The sequence below is a fragment of the Schistocerca gregaria genome, chromosome 3 (genome assembly GCF_023897955.1).
Source record: "Schistocerca gregaria isolate iqSchGreg1 chromosome 3, iqSchGreg1.2, whole genome shotgun sequence".
Lineage (NCBI taxonomy): Eukaryota > Metazoa > Arthropoda > Insecta > Orthoptera > Acrididae > Schistocerca > Schistocerca gregaria.
The window spans coordinates 845627515-845648332 of record NC_064922.1 but is presented as its reverse complement, the minus strand read 5'-3'; the positions used below and the strand labels follow the sequence as shown (position 1 = coordinate 845648332).

General features: G+C 38.6%; 1 protein-coding gene across 1 annotated transcript in view; it reads right to left on the bottom strand.

Annotated features, from left to right (window-relative positions):
* Nucleotides 1–20818, bottom strand: part of LOC126354748 (putative sodium-coupled neutral amino acid transporter 10) — a 96297-nt gene that overhangs the window by 32374 nt on the left and 43105 nt on the right. The window contains exons 9-10 of the mRNA XM_050004626.1: nucleotides 13270–13435; nucleotides 2596–2939 (exon numbers count right to left, since the gene is read on the bottom strand). Coding sequence (XP_049860583.1) covers nucleotides 2596–2939; nucleotides 13270–13435 — 510 coding nt within the window. The remainder of the gene's footprint in view (nucleotides 1–2595; nucleotides 2940–13269; nucleotides 13436–20818) is intronic.

Here is a 20818-nt window from a genome sequence, read left to right as displayed (position 1 = left end):
CAGAATTTACACGTAAATTCTGGGACCACTTGACCTCCTGCCGCCTCAAACACGCAATACTTTAAAGATAAGTGAAGAGAGAGAGAGCCTATTTACTGCACAAAACATGTCTGTGTGTGCAGGATTACCGTTTATCGCGGGAAGGCAGGAGCTGCGTCAGACGAGCAGCACCCACAAGTGTTTGCCAGTCGCACCTTGAAAGTTGTATTAAAAGGACAAGAGGTGTCTGTGTATTATTCCATGGTTTTTGGTACTGTGATTATTGTAAAAAAAAAAGACAAACGAAAAATTAACTGCTCAATGGAGTATGGCAGATGCCCAAAGACATGTTCCCCTAATTCTTTTGAGCAATGTGTTGTAAAGTAAGCACATCACCAAACCACAGGTTATTTATTTTCTTCCTTCTTCAGTTTACTGCAATTTAATAATTTTAGAAAGTCAACATTTTATTTTAGTGTCCAACTTGATTCTTTATTTATTTAGTTATTTTCATGATTATTTTTGTAATGAATGTTTTTACTGATTTTTAAAAAAGTATGAGTAAGAATAGATGTTTTTCATAGAGTCTTACGAAAATCTGTTAAACTGACTAGTTGGTCTGCACTGAGTTGTTTCTATAACAACTTCTACTTTTTTTTCAAATTTTTCCATTTCTATAACAACCTTCCTGTCTTTTTTAAAAGTATTATTAACATCTTTAAATGGGGTAGGTTATGCATGAGTGGGATGAAGATAAACACTTCCACTAAAGTCACCGAGTGCAAATCCAATGTTTACTTCATCACCATCACTCATCACAACAAAACTACTGAATGCAAGCACAGCTGCGTGTAACAGCTAGTCTGTAATAAAACCACTTTGCAGTAATAAGTGGATATCACATTTTAAAAAAGATTAGTCACAAAAGTTTACAAAGATATAACAATTAGCAATTCAAAATTATAGCAGTACTGATCTTTGAGTCAATTGTGCTGGGACCCCACCGTAAGCATCAGACACAACAGACTTGTAGGATGGCCTACTTCAGAGTTGGATCAAATAACTGAAATGTTTAACTTCAGACAGTTCGGTCTTTAATACATGTACAAGTCCAGTGTAGCATCTTGTATGGCTTTCTAGCAGTGCAATGATGATGACGATTCTGGGTATTTTGTGATTTATCATGCATCAGAACAGGATGCAATGCAGAATAAAAATATTTTGTACCAAAAGTCATATATTATGTATTGTAGAAAACCTGCTTATCAGTCAAAGACACACATGAAAGTCGTTTGAGAACAGCAACATGTCCCAGAACAAGAAACAGATGTCACACAGTAAGTGGCAAGAATAAAGTAACATGGCAGTTTCAGCAGAAAGTGTTGAGAAGTACATGCAATAACTGTGGTAGGTACCAGGAACATTAGATACGGCATACATTAAATATACTGAATAGCCACACCAAAAAGGTTATCAAAGACAGCTAGTTTTCACTTTGGTGAAACAATTGCATAAAATTTCAAGCCACACTTTTCCCATCCAAGTATCAAAATACTTTGTTTCCTTCCATTTACAGATGGGGAAATGATCATCATGATAAAATAAGACAGATCAGTATTCACACAGAATGATTTGAGTTTTTCTTATACCTACGCATTATTCAAAAGTGGAACGGTAAAGATACAGTTTAAAAATGGCTTTGTACATCCTCTGCCAGGCATTTAAGTGCTAACTGCAAACAAACACACATACTAATAAGGAATAATGAAAATTGGCCATGTCCTTCTCACAGGAACCAACTTGGCACTAGAAATTTAGGGAAACCATGGAAAACCTTCCTGGATAACTAATGTCTTTTGCCTGCCCAATAAAACAAAAGTATTATTGGGCGGCATCAAAGATGACCTTGGTTTGCACAAGGCAGACCTATATATCAGGTTATTCGTCAATGTGAAAAGACATATTGGAGAAAAAGTGCACACCATCGAAGATCTTTGTTGAGAACACCAGAGGCACACATGACTTATGTATCTCCTGCCCAGACTTCCAAATACTGGGACAACGACATTAGAGAGGCCACGGAAATTCCCACCAGGGTTGATCTCATCAACTGGAATTGTGGCTATAATCTTAGCAAGGCTTGGGATCCAGCAATGAGTTTAATTAAGAAGACTGTCGACAAACAAAATGATCTGGCGACTACAGCAGACAAAGCACCTGCATCAAAGCTACCACAGACACTACTGTGTCTGCGACTGCCGATGCACAACTGTGGGCACGGACTGCAGAGAGAACAGCTCGCGAGAGGGCGAGGGGAGGGGGGGGGGGGGGGGGGGGTAAGTCGGCCGGTGCCCTCAGGAGCTCAAGCAGCTCAGTTTGTCAGTGCACCTGACAATGGCGCAATGGCGACAGTCTGATCCCCAAAATATTGTGCCTGTCAGACCCTGTGAATTGCCAGTACACTAGTGGACTGTTCGATCAGCAAATATGCTGGGAGAAACTGAAGAATCACATTTAAAATTTTGTTTTCTGAAATGTAAACTCAGTGTTTTACCACCGCATAACCTCACTCAGTGTAAATTTAAGGCATTTGGCTTATCCGCCAGCACGCAATACCTTTGGTGGTTCCTCAACTGCTGCTGCTGGTGCCACATCCATGTGGACAGCTGCCACTGGCGCAGCTTCCTCTTTTGGTGCTCCAGCTGTCACTGCCTTCAGAGGTGCGGCAACTGGGACCTCTGCCGGTGCAGCAGGTGGCTCGACGGGCACAGGAGGCTCCTGGCGGGCTGCGGGCACTGGCGGCTCCCGGCGCACTTCGGGTGCCGGAGGTCCCGCCTCGACAGCCGGTTGCTTCGCATCTGGCACCACCAGCTCCTCGGGAGGTTTCTTATTGTTGACAGCTGCTGCCGGATCCACAGCAGCCTGTGCCTTTGCCAGTGTGTCTGCCACCTCACCTGCAACTGGTCAGAGTCATTGAAAATAACAAATATGTAACAGCCAATAGTACACAATTTTGTTAACACTATACAGGAATCTATATTAAATATTGATCAATTTGTTAGTGCTCCACTGGAAGTTAACTCTGTGGTGATGGATTTCATACATTGCAAAGCTTTAGGAAATAATAAAATTTAATTGCAAGTACCAGTTAGTTTTGTTTCTTAGTTACCAAGCTCAGCATTGAAATTTATGCTCTCTCTCTCTCTCTCTCTCTCTCTCTCTCTCTCTCTCTCTCAATGCAATGTCAGAAGACAGTGTTAACGACTGATGGTCACACATAATGCTATGATCTTGTCTTATTTACTGGCTATTAGAGTACGCTTGGAAGGAAAGTTTGTGACTAAGTATTACGATTTCTGATCCAATCTGTCCTATAATTGTGCCTGTCTGCAACTTGAAATGTCTTTTTTTACTATAAGTAGCAATTCTACATTGCAGACACAGAATTTTGGTATAGGTAATATAGACCACAAAGAGTTATTGCACGGGCTCTTCGAATGTACTATTAAACTGACTGGGGGGGGGGGACAAAAACACATCAAGGGTGACCATCCAGCCTGTCCCTTAAGTACAAGGGGGCTTGTGGGACCTACCAGAACATCCCCATCTGTTGACTTTAACTGGCTGCCTACCTACCTGTCTGTCTGTCTGTTTTTCTGTTTCTGTCTTTGCTAGTGACCAAGGGCCCCTCTTTTATATACACATTACAGGCCCTTGAATTGAAATGCATCACACATCATCAATTATTTTGCACATTATTTCCAAATCTGTGAAATGTATAACACATACTTCATTATTTTTTGTATTCTTTCCAAACATGACCTGGCTCGCAAATTAATGAAACAATTTTCTGGAGTAGAGCAGACAATATGACACTGAAATGTACAAAATTTCAAGCTTACATTATAGAACATTTCTTCCTCTAGAGCTATGAGGCGAGATGAGAGGGATAATGTGTAAAATGTTGGAGAAAGATGCCAGAAACACAAAATTTGTGCAGAACTCTTGTGCATTAGAGACATAAGTACAGTTTACAATTAAATGCAATCTGCCAATATCTGCCTCCATCGCCCCCTCCCCCTTTCCTCTTCTATTACCTATTAGTATATTGTCAGTTACAATGAGAATGGAATATTGGTGTCCCATCAATGAGGATGTCATTACAGACTGGGCAAAACATTAGACTGGGGAATGATGATGAGGGCAACCAGTAGTGTATCTTTCACAGGAACCATCCTGGCATTCGCTATATTCAGTTTATAGAAACCATGGAGAACCAATATCTGGATGGCTGGACAAGCCTTTGAAACACTCATCCCGACAAGAGTCCTACGTCTTAACCATTGTGCCTCCTAACTTGGGCACCATCAGTCATTTTATTGCAGTCTAATATTTGTATAAAATATTTCAGAGGCTAGACATGTTGAAACACATCAGTCACTAAGAAAACATGTATTACAATAAAACATACACTGTAATTATGCTGATAAATAATTTGCTAAACTACAGTAATCTTTTACTCATGTGAGATTTCTTCTTTTGTAAAATGGATTTCCTATCAAAAAATTTGGGTGTTTTGGGGTGTTTTATGTTGCTAATTATGTAGCTTAGTATTTTGTATCTGCTACAGGATTTCCTTTCCATGCCTCCTGATTATCTCATCTGATCACATCTTCTTTTCAATAGTTTTCAAAATGATTGAACATTGAAATTAATAATACACAGTTTAGTAATCAATTTTTATATAGTCTTGTACTAGTCCTTATTCACAGTCTAGAAACATGTCTGTGTACTTTAATCAGTGTACCTTGTTTTTACACCAAATATTGAAACAATTTTTTCTTAATTTTTTCAGTGTTATTGAAAATTACTGATGCATCAAAATTAGTTAAGTCAGTGAATTATTTTATGCAAGCATTTGATTCCAATAAATCTGATTGTTAACCACAATATACAATCTTGTGTGTCTGCACTGTGCTTGAATCTGATCACTAACTTAATTTTCCTAATCCACAAGCCTCTGGTCCCCCTATGCCTTAAGTTCACACATTCGGCCAAGAATGCTGCATTCCATGTTGTAGTTCTTCTGTTCCCACACCTAAGGGATGCTAAAAGATGCATTACACTTCTATAAGGACATACACAGCAGAATGGCACCAAATGCTTGCAGAAGATAAGAAAATATGAAAGGACCAGGACTGTTCAGGGATTAAGTGAGGAAGACATTAATTATACTTGACACAGGAGATACAGCAGACTAATGGGTAAAAGGGGGGAGGGGGGATTTCCCTTCCATCCTCATTCACTGGTCCCACTCTTTCTCTCTCAACTTCCCTCTCTGGATGACTTCCTAGCTTAAACCAACATGCCATTTCAAGAAAATTTCCTTTTCTTCTTCCATATGAAGGAACACTTGCTCCATAGTTTAATTTTAACTTAGTAACATCTGCTTAAGGTTGTCTACATTTTATTATAATTAATTGTAATGTTGACAGTATGACATTTTCAAGTACAATCAATTTGTGCTGTTGCACAGTGCAACTTTATGAGTTACTGGTGATGTAAACTATAGCTTATTACATTATATTTTACAAAACATGAAAAAGACTTATATTACAGACATCATAGTTCCACACTTTGCTGCTTGCATACTCTCTGCTGGTAAGTTTATGTATTTCCCGAAATTACTTTAATTGCTGTTTTATTTTGGAGTTTCATTTTTTACAGACATTAAACCAAATTATGACACCCATTATTAGTCACGATCATTAAGTGCACAGGATAGATTTCTGTGCTGCCCACCGCACATAGGAACAACTTCAGAGAAGTATTGTAGCAAAGCAGCATAGATCAAGAAATGCTGAATGCCTGCAAAACAGGTGAGATGTTTATTAATCTGAAACCAACAACCACATCACACTGAAACTCTTCAGGTGTAAACTATATGGCATAAGCAATCTAATCATACTGCACTGAAAGTAAACAAGCATGAGAGACACTAACAAAACCGAGACACTAACAAAACCATAAGGTTTTAGACTGAAACGTCCCCGAGGGCTATGCGCTGATGACACATCTATCCAGGCACAACTCACTAACTGTCCTCACAATTTCACTTCCATCAGTACATCTCTGCTACTTTCTAAACTTCACAGAACCTCTCCTGCATTCCTTGCTGAACTAGTGTTCCTGCAAGAAATGGTATTTTGGAGAAATACATTGAGGACCATCAGATCGCTCATTGGGGCATATGCAAGTTGTCGGCTACCTGAAAAGAAGCATTATTTTACTGCATTAAAACCTCATTCTGTAGCATGCACACAGCCTTTCTCACTGATAATGGCACATCTTAAACCTACATCTTTATCATTGTTCCGCAATGTGGTTGGCAGAAGGTTTACAGAACCACTTTCAGACTATTTCTCGACCATTCCACTCTCAAACAATATGCAGAGAAAATAAACATCTGAATCTTTCTGTGCAAATTCCAATTTCTCTTATTTTATTACAATGGGCATTTCTCCCTACAACAAAATCTTTTCCCATTCACACTGTAGGACTGTTGGTATTTTTTAAAATATCAGGAATCCGATATATCAATATGTAAAAAAATATTATTATTGTCAACCGATGTATCTAAAAAGGTATCAATACATTGATATACTGAAGGAAAAAATATCAACCTAACTGCCTACAGAAATATCACCTGCACATTTAAATATACTACGGTTTTTAAAGCTGTATATTTAATTACTGATTTATAATTAGATATTCTGTACATCAACAAGCTAGCAGCCTGTGTCTCCCTCTCAGAGCAAAAACTGAAACGAAAACAATGCATGTCCACACTTGGCAATAACCACTTGGCTAACAATGGAAACTCCATGTACGTGGCACAGTAAAAGATGGGTCTGTCGTTAGGTTTTGTCACATATTGAAATTGTCCAGAACACTTCACGTGGACTTCCTTGTTTTTACATTTCTGCCAATGCCAGTGACCTAGCTGTTGTAGCGTCAAAATTGTGTACTTAAGCTAATGTTGCAGTTTCTGTTGGTAGTGCTGAGCGCCGATTAGGTCAGAATTTTGCCTCACTCATCTTCACCCACCGTAAAGACCAGTCTTGTCATTTAGATTTGTGTCCATCTTTTCAGTAGCTGTTTTTGAAAGATGCTAATGTGAAGAAACATTAAAAACAGTTTTTTTAATGCAACTGGATTGCTATTTCTTCATACTGGAAATCTTGTTATTCTATTCACATGCCATCCTCCCGATCAGACTTACTACTCATGTGACACATATACTTCACAGTCAAAAGAGAAAGATTGGGTGTGATGAAAGCTCAAAAAGTAGTACGACTTCTTTACACAGTGAAAGTAAAATTATCTTCTATTACAGCTTCAAATATTTACCACAAATTGTGAAAAAAATATAACATAAAATAAAAATATCAGCACTCGATTTTCATCTAATTCTCAAGGTAAAGTGGGTGATTTTCATTTTGTGAAAAGATCTCATTGTAGTGAAAAATGCCTTTGTTTTAATAATTGTCACCTCAACTAGCATATCACATCTGTGACATTCTCTTCCCTACTTCAGAGTAATAGAAAACGGGCTGCCCTTCTTTGAACTTTTCCAGTGTTCTTGGTCAGTTGTATACAGCAAGGATCCCATACCATGCAGCAATACGCTAGCAGAGGAAGGGCAAGCAGTCTCTTTAGTAAATCTGTTGCAACTTCTAAGTGTACTGCCAATAAAAAAAAGTCTTTGGTTCTCTTTTCCCCACAACATTTTCTATTTGATGGTTGCATCTGAATTATTCATAATTATAATCCCTAGGTATTTTGTTGAATTGACAACCTTTAAATTTGTATTATTTATTGTGTAACCAAAATTTAATAGATTCTTTTTAGTACTCATATGAAGGACTTCACACTTTTTATTGGTTAGTATCAATTGCCAGTTTTCACACCATGCAGATATCTAGTCTACATCATTTTGTAATTCGTACTGATCTTCTGATGTGTTTGCTACACAGTAATGGACAGCAACATCTGAAAACAATCTAAGAAGGCTTTTTACAATGTCTTTCAAATCATTTATAAAAATTAGAAACAGCAGACAGCCTTAAAGCTTTCTTAAAGCATGCCAGATATCACCTCTGTTTTACTTGATAACTTCCCATCAACTACTATGAATGGTGTCCTTTCTGATGGGAAATCATGATTCCAGTCACACAATACTCCACAGACACACAATTTGACAATAATTTAAAAATGACAGATCATGGGGAAAAGCTACTGATTACTGACGTAAGCAACAACATTGATGCATTCAAGATGAAATTACTTCTATCTGAAAGGCAGCTTGGCACAGGAAACAAATCCTTTCCCGAACGACCTTCATCTCTAGACATTCTGTGTCAGTTTTCAACAAAACATAGCAACTTTGTCAGAGTCTGAGACAGCTCAGGAACTGTGGTCTAGAAAACAAAATGAAATTATTGAGCACTATATTTTCAGTTAACCAGATGCTGTATGCAGTACTTGGAAACGCAATTAGGAAGTGACAGATGTACATGTCATTCTGCTTATGGACAGGTATTACGGCAGCACAAATATGTTACAATGGTATTGTGATGTACACTTACAAGACTTTCCTAAGCTACACAAAAAAGTTATTGATATGACATCCATATCTATATCAACATTTTGTTACGGGCAATGTTTCTTGGTCAGGGAAAAAAGCTGCAGGGGGGCCCCATCGTCACAACCCAATACTGGTGAGTATTCAGGATCTTGCAGCAACGTCAGTTGTAAATATCAATAATTTTTTTTATGATTGTATATTTACCCTATGTTCTGTGCTCATAAGCAGCACACCACACCTTGTACACGTGGCACTCGGGTACCACAGCACAGCTACAACACCTGAGGATGGGCTTGTAACAGTCCGAAACCGGTCGCGTGAAAATAAAGTAATTTACATCTGAAGTCGTATTTTCAACCCCTGCTATAATGCTCAGTTGCGGATGTTCTGCTATAATGCTCAGTTGCCGATGTTCTGCCAACAGGATTGTTTGCAACGTTAACTCATTAGCCAGTATAGCCATGTCAGAAGTGTGCCCAAGGGCACTCAACTGAGGCTTATAAATCTGCAGGCTTCGGTCCAACTGCCCCACCACCTGAGTATGACCTGTCTGCCTCTATCCAAATGCAATTGAGGCCTACGGGCTTGTCAGCAGAATCAATCTTTGACCTGGCAGTGGAGTGTACATAGTTACACAACATTAAGGATGTGTCCTACGTGAGCGACAGTCCTACATGAGCGACAGAAGCGAGTGACAGCGCGCGACAGCTTCAGGCGACAAAACACAACCGCAGATGTAGTTACAGAAGTGTCCTACTTGAGCAACATCTGTGTCACTGCCTGTCTCCCGCTGCAACTGGCGACATTTGAATTCAAATGTGTTTGAATCTTGTCGCTGCAGCATGTGCGACAGAGAGCGACAGCCACATGTCTTCTCGGCAAAGCAGTGGAGCGGAAGCGACGACAACTATGAATTACTTAACATCCAACTTTAAGTAAACTATTCGGTAAAAAAATTTGATTCTTCTGCAACCTATAGCTTGATATCTTTAAATGATAAAGGTCTGAATTTATTTTACGTTATTCGGTATAGTTACTTTGTTGCACAAAATTGAGTACATGGCTGCACGAAATTTTTAAAAATTTGTAGAGGTAAAATAACAATTTCCATATAGTTCATTTAAGGCCATACATTACTGCATATGAAATGTAACCAATATATCTAAATTGTATTTAAAGTTGAGACTGGAATGATATCTCTTAATTCTTGAGATATTGTTTGTTATATCCGCGGACGGGTCGCTTGCAGCGCATCCGAACCGTTCCTGTGCTTCGGGAATCAAGGGTCATAAAAATCGTCGTATCTCATAAAAGGTTCAAGATATCAAAACTACGAATTTTGGTAATGACAGCACGCAGAAAGGAGTATTTTATCATATGATTAACACTAGACACGTTTTTGTAACATGAGAGCAGAGTGAAAACAAGACTCCCTATAACTTAAACCATGAGGTTTTGTCCAAATTTTCATAGTCAAACGAAGGGAGAAAAAGAGGTAAACGGGTTATCAAAGGGACCAGCAAGCAGTCTAGTTTGGTATGAAAATATTTAACTGCTTGAAAGTAATCAGCATAATTAATGAAAACTTAATTAATAAGCTGAGGAAAAATTGAAATATTTTGCAAAAAGCTGCTACCAAGCTATGTAAATGAAGTGTCAAGAATTTCATCTGTTCAGGACCTAGCTATTTTGCACACAAAAAGATATATTGGTGCGGTATTTAAATGTAAAAAAGGCTTCCTTCGAATCAAGTACGTTAGGAAGGCAAACAAGGAGTCAGTAAGATCATGCTTTCTGAATAAAACTTGAAATAAAAAAAATGAAAGAAATCAGTCAAATATTTTATGAAATGATTTGTGCAAAAGGAATAAGTAGATCGGAGAAATGTTCTACGTGCCCTTGAATGATGCTCGAAATCATGAACAAAAAATGAGGTGCACCAAACTTACAGACTATTTAGATTAATTGAAACGCTAGGCCTCAACACTGACTGCTGATGAATTACGTTCACAACATCAAATATCTGTAAAATTTCAAGGTGGATTGTAATTTATTAAGAATTAAATGTGTGTGATATACTGGGATTGGTGTGAAGATCAAGTTCTTTGGCAAGACCTTAAAAATATACTTAGTGATGCAGTGTAAACAGTATACAAAAAACTTAGTATACAGAATTGTAACTGAGTCAGCAAAAATGTAAGAATGACCAGGAATCGAACCCAGAAGCTTTTCCTAACACTTATCATGAACTGCATATACTACCCCTACACCACAGCTAGCTTCCGTTCATTGGTAACAATCTGTGTACTTATATTTGTATTTAGCATAGTTAGTCATGTAGTAGTCATTCCTCCGCATTTATTGGCTGTTAAAAGTTCTTGTTCATGTAAAAAAATATTCGTATTTAATTTATTGATGGGATAGTTGAATGATCCTCTGCCCATTCATGTGTGTTCAAAGAATTTGTCTGACGATCTTTGTAGTTCATGATGTTTATGAAATTCTCCATGGAGATTCTTCCCTTTGTAAATTTCATGCACAGCATTCCTTTTCACTTTATTTTCTTAAAGTAAACCTAATTCCGTAGCCTTACTCTCCAGCCACAGTGTTCTACAGGTTAGGGATGCCGATTTATAGAAGCAGCTGGTTCGCTCTAAGCAGCCATCTTCTAGTGTGACACAGTCACTCACACGCAAGATGCCCAAGCTTTTTGCCCTATGCTGCAGCTTGTCGCTGGAGTGTCACGTATCCAGAAGTTGCTCACTTCTGTTGCTCACGTAGGACACAGCCTAAGGCTCGGACTCAACCAGCGATTTCTAGTAGTGGCAACAAAAAATTTGTTGCAGAAAATCTGGAAGCTAAACCCACAGTGATAAATTAAATTAAATGAATTTCCCAACATAAACCGTTGAAACTTCTTGTGTGTTCAGTCTTTTGCTTCGAGTGAGAAGTAAAGAACACAAACATCATTATTGTGTTCATAAAACAAAAAATCAAAGATTGTTGAAAGGGCTGATCTACTCTAAAAGAAACTCGTTTATGTAACAATGTGTGTGCAACCACAGAATAAATCATGCTCAAAGGCTGCTGGAATGTACTTTTGGCGTTTTGGCCAATAACTGGCGCACCTTTCACCATCCATTGGATATACAAACAAACTTAGCAGACGACACTGCAAAATCAAGTTGTGTATTTCATAACTTTGTCAGAAGAAAAGATGGGAGTGTCTCCTGGAAGGAGTATCTTGTCTTGGTTACGGGCTGACTTTTCAGGTGCTGACGTGAGAGACTATTTTGCCAATTACTTCATTTCACCTACGGCTTGGCACTACAACAACCTCTAACCAGTGGGACATGAATTCTTTCATTAGATAACAAATATAAAATAACAATGCTCTTAATATCAACATACGAATTATTGTAACTATACAGGTCTTCTTTATTTTGGGTTGCAATATTTTTATAACAACAAATTTGTTTATTTATTTAAACTTACCTTTAGTTTTCTTATCTTTTGTTGTCAGTTCATTTCTGTTTTGAATCATTTGTGTACAACTTTCAGCCCACTGTTCATTCTTGAAATTAGTATCATTAAATTCTTTTAATTGTATGTTGTAAAGAGCTGGTCTCTTCTTAGTTTTAAGAAGTAATTCCATAGCAGTCACTGTTAATATATGTTCATCACATCCAGTAGATTCATTGTCAGACATTTTAAAAAAGCAAAAATAGCAGAAAAATTAGGAAAGATGATGAACAAAACAGCACAAGCCATCTTCAAGACACAACTAAGTTATCAAAAGTGGGTGATTGTCAATGCCTGATCATGCGACTTTTTTCATTCAGCAAAGCGAAAGTCACATTGCAGCTAAAACAGGACATGTTGTAACTTTTTAATCAATAAGATTGATTAGCTACAAGTGTGTGCACTTGCATTGGAAACAAAGACTTACATTATTATGACTGAAAAATCACACAACTAGAAATTGCTAGTGGAGAGGAAACCTAATTCTTGAAAAGATATGTGAAAAATTGATTTTTCTGATCACAATACAAGTTTCTAACAAAGTAGAGTATTTATTTCTACAGACCTATAACCACTTTCAACCTGCACTGCGTAACTGATGTACCCAAAAAAGACAACATGCAGGTCCCAGTTCCAGAAGAAACTTCACAAAAGGAAGGGATCAGTTGATAGCGCACATTCAGGGACATCAAAAACTTGTCAATTTAATAATGGGGGGGGGGGGGGGGGGGAAGCGAGAGAGAGAGAGAGAGAGAGAGAGAGAGAGAGAGAGAGAGAGAGAGAGAGAGAGAGAGAGAGAGAGGAGGAGTAGTAGTAGGGGAGCACAGGAAGGCAAACTGTACAGAGATATCAAGGAACAAATACAGTAAAGAGGTTCAAATGGATGCAAGATGCATAAGTTATTCAAAGGTAAGAGATCTGCACATGACGTAGTAGCAAGGAGAGCCGCATCAAACCAGTCTTTAGACTGAACATCACAGCAGCAGCAGCAGCAACAGCAACAACAAGGTTAGCAGCAGCCCTTATTAGTAAAAATCTTAGTGAATTTCAGGAAAGATTAAAAATATAAATAAGTCAAGTAAATTAGCATCAAAATAATAAAAACACAGAAATAAACTCACTATTTTTGTCATGAAGCTTATTTTTGATAACTCCAGATTGTCCTTCGTGAAGAAGTTTCCCTGACTCCAGTGGCACATCCAACTTGGTCGAAGCTGCCTCTGATGCTGAATACAATGTAGCATAGGTACCAAGGAAGAGAATAAGCACCCCTGTAAACAGTACTGCCTGAAAACCACAGCATTCACAATTAAAGTCTGTAAAAGGCAAACCAGTCAAACATGTACCATTATCAAGTAACCTGCATCTCCCTTTACAATATGAAATCCAACAAAAGCTGAAATTTTTCAAGTACCCACAGTTTTAGGATTCTGTTAAAATTTTTACTACAACTCAAGCGACCTTACTCATGAAAATGGTGAGAGCAATGCTAACGAGCTGCTGTTATAGGAAGGGTGAATAACAGAACCACATTTGATCATTACGGATTCAGTCAAAACCCAATGACTGGTGTTTACTGATAAGCAGAATTTCCAGTAATGATATTTTTGCTTTTATTTAAAGAGACCACCACTTTTAATATGATAAAAATGCCATTCATTCATAGTAACATTAGCCAGTTACCACTGTTCTCATAATAAGATGACATGCTTGTTGTAAATTATTTAATTGTTCCCCATCCATCACACTGCATTCCCACCTTCCTCCCCTCTGCCTCCATCCCTTATTCCTGTTAAATGCACCCTTGCATTTTTATATTAATGTACTTTTAATCTTTAAATACAATGTAATATGAAAAACTTTAACTAATATCTGTATATATTGCGTAGCACAATATGTTTAGGTCAGTCAAACAGTGTGATTAAGGAGTTATGACCATGTGTTTGCAGTCTAAAACATCATCAGTACATCATTACATACTATTTCTTCTTTTCTAACCATACAACACTGAAGTATCACAATTTTGTGTTCCTCTTATGAATAAATAATCTTCAAATCATTCGATACCTTTACAAATAATAGTCATCGTGCAACTACAGGCTCTCACTGATGTGTGGACTGTCTAGTCAGTCTAAGTTGTCTGATGATATCCAAGAAAGCCGAAATACACCTCACAATAAAATATAACATCAATATCATGCATTTCAGTTTTTAATATATCTAAGTAATAATTGCGTATTCTATTTGGAAACCATAGTTAGTCTCCCTGAAATTGGCATGCAAAATCTTTTCTCTTATACTCAGTAATTCAAAATTGATACCTCCATTTATGAAGATGATTATGTCATAACATGTACTCAATGGCTGCTTTTACTGTTTTTCAAGCATTGCTGTTTTATATATTTAGATTTTCTTTTTCTGTTTTATGAATGACACATAAACATGGTGGCATTACAAACATAAGTAATGTAGAGTAGATTTCCCCACCATGTTATAGTTCTGGGTGGAGATTTTAATTTGCCGGATATAGACTGGGAGACTCAAACGTTCATAACGGGTGGCAGGGACAAAGAATCCAGTGAAATATTTTTAAGTGCTTTATCTGAAAACTACCTTGAGCAGTTAAACAGAAAACCGACTCGTGGCGATAATATATTAGACCTTCTGGTGACAAACAGACCCGAACTATTTGAATCAGTTAATGCAGAACAGGGAATCAGCGATCATAAAGCGGTTACTGCGTCGATGATTTCAGCCGTAAATAGAAATATTAAAAAAGGTAGGAAGATTTTTCTGTTTAGCAAAAGTGACAAAAAGCAGATTACAGAGTACCTGACGGCTCAACACAAAAGTTTTGTCTCAAGTGCAGATAGTGTTGAGGATCAGTGGACAAAGTTCAAAACCATGGTACAATATGCGTTAGATGAGTATGTGCCAAGCAAGATCGTAAGAGATGGAAAAGAGCCACCGTGGTACAACAACCGAGTTAGAAAACTGCTGCGGAAGCAAAGGGAACTTCACAGCAAACATAAACATAGCCAAAGCCTTGCAGACAAACAAAAATTACGCGAAGCGAAATGTAGTGTGAGGAGGGCTATGCGAGAGGCTTTCAATGAATTCGAAAGTAACGTTCTATGTACTGACTTGGCAGAAAATCCTAAGAAATTTTGGTCCTATGTCAAAGCGGTAGGTGGATCAAAACAAAATGTCCAGACACTCTGTGACCAAAATGGTACTGAAACAGAGGATGACAGACTAAAGGCCGAAATACTAAATGTCTTCTTCCAAAGCTGTTTCACAGAGGAAGACTGCACTGTGCTTCCTTCTCTAGATTGTCGCACAGTTGACAAAATGGTAGATATCGAAGTAGACGACAGAGGGATAGAGAAACAATTAAAATCGCTCAAAAGAGGAAAGGCCGCTGGTCCTGATGGGATACCAGTTCGATTTTACACAGAGTACGCGAAGGAACTTGCCCCCCTTCTTGCAGCGGTGTACCGTAGGTCTCTAGAAGAGCGAAGCGTTCCAAAGGATTGGAAAAGGGCACAGGTCATCCCCGTTCTCAAGAAGGGACGTCGAACAGATGTGCAGAACTATAGACCTATATCTCTAACGTCGATCAGTTGTAGAATTTTGGAACACGTATTATGTTCGAGTATAATGTCTTTTCTGGAGACTAGAAATCTACTCTGTAGGAATCAGCATGGGTTTCGAAAAAGACGATCGTGTGAAACCCAGCTCGCGCTATTCGTCCACGAGACTCAGAGGGCCTTAGACACGGGTTCACAGGTAGATGCCGTGTTTCTTGACTTCCGCAAGGCGTTTGACACAGTTCCCCATAGTCGTTTAATGAACAAAGTAAGAGCATACGGACTATCAGATCAATTGTGTGATTGGATTGAGGAGTTCCTAGATAACAGAACGCAGCACGTCATTCTCAATGGAGAGAAGTCTTCCGAAGTAAGAGTGATTTCAGGTGTGCCGCAGGGGAGTGTCATAGGACCGTTGCTATTCACAATATACATAAATGACCTGGTGGATGACATCGGAAGTTCACTGAGGCTTTTTGCAGATGATGCTGTGGTGTATCGAGAGGTTGCAACAATGGAAAATTGTACTGAAATGCAGGAGGATCTGCAGCGAATTGACGCATGGTGCACGGAATGGCAATTGAATCTCAATGTAGCGAAGTGTAATGTGATGCGAATACATAGAAAGATAGGTCCCTTATCATTTAGCTACAAAATAGCAGGTCAGCAACTGGAAGCAGTTAATTCCATAAATTATCTGGGAGTACGCATTAGGAGTGATTTAAAATGGAATGATCATATAAAGTTGATCGTCGGTAAAGCAGATGCCAGACTGAGATTCATTGGAAGAATCCTAAGGAAATGCAATCCGACAACAAAGGAAGTAGGTTACAGTACGCTTGTTCGCCCAATGCTTGAATACTGCTCAGCAGTGTGGGATCCGCACCAGGTGGGGTTGATAGAGGAGATAGAGAAGATCCAACGGAGAGCAGCGCGCTTCGTTATGGGATCGTTTGGTGATTGCGAAAGCGTTACGGAGATGATAGATAAACTCCAGTGGAAGACTCTGCAGGAGAGACGCTCAGTAGCTCGGTACGGGCTTTTGTTGAAGTTTCGAGAACATGCCTTCACCGAGGAGTCGAGCAGTATATTGCTCCCTCCTACGTATATCTCGCGAAGAGACCATGAGGATAAAATCAGAGAGATTAGAGCGCACACAGAAGCATACCGACAGTCCTTCTTTCCACGTACAATACGAGACTGGAATAGAAGGGAGAACCGATAGAGGTACTCAGGGTACCCTCCGCCACACACCGTCAGGTGGCTTGCGGAGTACGGATGTAGATGTAGATGTAGATGTAGATAAGTTAGATTACAGCTGTGATGCAGCTTTAGTAGTCACCAGTAACAGTACGGCTATAAGAGAAAGGACAAATGGGAGAAACATGACACTACATGCAAAAACAAGTGAGAAACTACACAAGAATCAAATGTGGTCAGTTTCTCAATAGAAACAGAGAAATGTCCAAATTGAGGGCCTCAAAAAAAGCATAAACGCTACTGCTTGTTTTTTGTTTGTAATACACCTAAGGAAGTTCCTGTGGTGAATGTTGGGCAGCAACTATAATGAATGCTACGTAGCAGTAAAAATACCTTAGGCCTCACTCAATGTTGCTACATAAACAGGCTAAGCAGCTGACAGGTCTGTGATAACATGTAAAAGTACGTACAATTTCACATTTCGGCACAATGGGTTGGAAAAAGTGCCAGCTGTGCGAATAAGAGTTCCTTACAGAAGAGTCTGGCAGCTGTGTATCATTCTTCACCTGTGGGCTCTTATCGATGATCCTAGAAGCTTCTCTAAGATTCAGCAGCACATGTGAAAGTGAGACTGTCTTCAAATAGCAACTGAGTTTGTTTTCAACTAGGAAGTAGGAAATGGATATAAAATAAGTGCTTTCATGCATAGTACCAATAAGGATACCAGAACAAGAGCAGTAGTAACAGCTAGTCGTCAGCAGTGAACAACAACAGTCATCATCAGAAGCCATTGCCACCATCGCAAAATGAAGATTTGGTTGCTAACAAGTAACAACAGATTAAGTTCAGTCCATAGTGCTTGGTATTGCTTAATATCCATCTAACCACAAAAGGAGATGGAGATTCCCACTTGCCTCTAAATATTATTTAGAATTACAGGACTGAGTACATAGGTGCAAACATCTTCTATAACATCACCATTTGATTAGAATAAGTGGAAAAGTTAACCCCATGACACTTGTTTCCAGAGACATCACAGAACTGTAAATCAGTTGCAAGAGCAATGCATAGATTGCAGTTCTTAGCTGAGCCGTGAATTGTGCATTCTATGAGCAATCAACCAGAGAAGAGTATATCTAAGGCAGAACAGAGCAATCTATACATTCAGGAATCATGGCAGGCAAGGGAACAGATAGCAACTCCCTTCTGATTAATTATGAAATTGCTTTTGTTACGCTACATTTTCATTCTTAAGTCTTTCCTAACCTTGTCATCAACAGTAGATGAGAAAACTTTCTCCTTCTCATTCTTTACACTCTGCTTTGGTAGTTAAATCAGCCTAAAGCTGCTCAATCTTGACCTATATCAAGATGCAGTTATGGAAGACCACTACACCCCATAGGCGATACCAGTTGTTATCAAGGTTTCACCACTACAACAACTAATAATAATGAAATGAAATGGGCATATGGCATTGTTGACCGGGAAGCCCCATGCGGGGGAGTTCGGCCACCGTATTGCAAGTCTTTGGCAACTCACGGGTCAATGACGATAAAATGACGAAGGGCACACAACACCCAGTCCCCTGCCATGAATCAAACTCAGGCCCACTGTGTGGCAGACGGAAACGCTACTGCTGCGCTACGGAGACGGACACTAATAATAATAATTTGGTGTGGCTCTACGGCCTGGAGCAAATCTTTCTACTGGACGCCACTTTGGTGACTTGTGTGTCCTTAATCTATCTTTATCCAACCAGGAAAAGGGGATCTACAGTTCAACGTGGAATCTGAACCATATGCAATTTCGGGAGACTCTTCACATCATGGAGAGGTGGAGGTTACATTAAAACACAGCCCAAAAAATCTGTTGTCTGATCAGGATTCAATCCCATGACCTCTTGGTTTGCAGACAAGCACCTCATCACTAGACTACCAGGTCAGACATTTCACTTACTGTTCTGCACACCAGACAGTGAACAAGATGAATTAGTTATCACAGATAACTGTGCCTGATTCAAGCACTGTCACCAAGGGCCTGTGACATACAACGGAGGTCACTGAATCCAGGCTAGGAGGAGACTATAATGTCATGGTCAGATAGTGGTGTTTTCCAGACTCTTTAGACTGTCAACTGTTTATAATTGTCATTAATAGACAAATAGTGTATTTACAATTGAGAAAAATGAGCCTGTCTGAGTGTGTGGTTTGGTATTTGGGATGTTCCTTTCCTAGATCTGTATATTTCATGTTACAAAATCAATGTTGAGAATTACATGCCTATGGCAGAAACACTGAATTCAGCCTATTGTCAGCAAACAAGACAATAAGTATGTGGACTTCACACACAATGCTGCATTACCCCATTTAGCCTAACTGAGCACCTGCAATGAGTCAAGTTGACAGCCCTACAAGAAGTTTTTTTTTTTTTTGTTCTTTTTTTTTTTTGGACCCAGTGGAATTTTCCCTTTCAGAATACCTTTTGCAAAAATAATACTCCACAAAACATCATTTGAATCCTCTGGCATCCAAGATTATGAAGGCTTGATAGCAAGTCTTCAAATGAAGCACTTGTGAAACTGAATTCTCAACATCCAGTGACATATGGCACTGCACGACAATATCATTTATTTTGAGAGATGCTTATGGGGACTGAAGATGGCATAGTGTAATTCCAAAACTGGTAGTTGTCAAAATAAAATAAAATAACATCTCAGTTACATGGCTATTGCAGAATTTCAATGATATTGACGATTAATCATAGCTCATGTCATGAGGTCTCCCCAGCCAATGACAGTAGATATCACTGTTAAGTAATGTGAACACACAAATAGGAAAAGTTAATGATTTAAATTAATATGCAAAATAGTATGGCTACAAGCAAAGCTAAAATTTCACAAGTAATATTGGTCCTTTTTACATGTGGTACCCTTTAGGATATATCAAACACAAATATGCTAGTAAAATTTTACATAATGACAGAAATGGCTGGTCCTCTGGGCCCAAAATTTTTCTAAGTGGCTGAGCCTCAAAGCGTTAAGTTTTGAATGTGAGGCAAATGATCTTTTATTTAAGAAAATCATTGGACCTTCTCACATATAATGTAATTCACCTTGTATAAAAGGAAATTTACTTTGAAAGTTTAGAAACAAGTCCATTTGAACAGTTATCAGAGAGTGCCAGAAAACAGGTGGTACTGTGCAAGCAGGAAGCTCGTGCTTGGTGTTTTCTCTGTTCATATGCCTTTCGTCGCATTTCTGTTCGGAACTTCGTGTGTAGTGGGGCATCACGTGACCATGTGCAGCACTGCAGCATGTTGTTCGGAGAGGATTTACAGAGTTAGTGCACTTAGGGCAATTATTTTATCATATCCTACCTGGATAAAGAATGCAAAATAAGAAAGCAGTCCCTGAATAATATTCATTTTGAAACTAGACTATACACCTCAAGGTACCTTAATATTTTCCCTTGTGGTGGCTTTAAAATAGATCTTTTTTCATTCATACTCTGCAATACTGTTTTCTAACATTTCCTGTCAGGTTTACGTCCACACAGCACTGCAAAAAGCTAGTAAGTACGAATACAAATTTCTTGCAAAAAAATAAAACTGTTGTTTTTATATGTCAGAACTAAGGGCATTAAGTTTTTTTACAACTGTTTCAAATGGTATAAAAAATCAACAAGGTTTCTGTGAAGTCAAGAAACTCTATAACTGGCAGTTTATATTCTAATCCAGGGTAAATGAGTTACAATGATAAAACACAGTGTGCCGCCAGTCTATAATTTAACGAAGAATGACACTCTGTAAATTTAAGACTAAACAACACAAATTCAGAAATAACATCAAGCCTACAGGACATAGCAGACAAGTTTTGAATTAT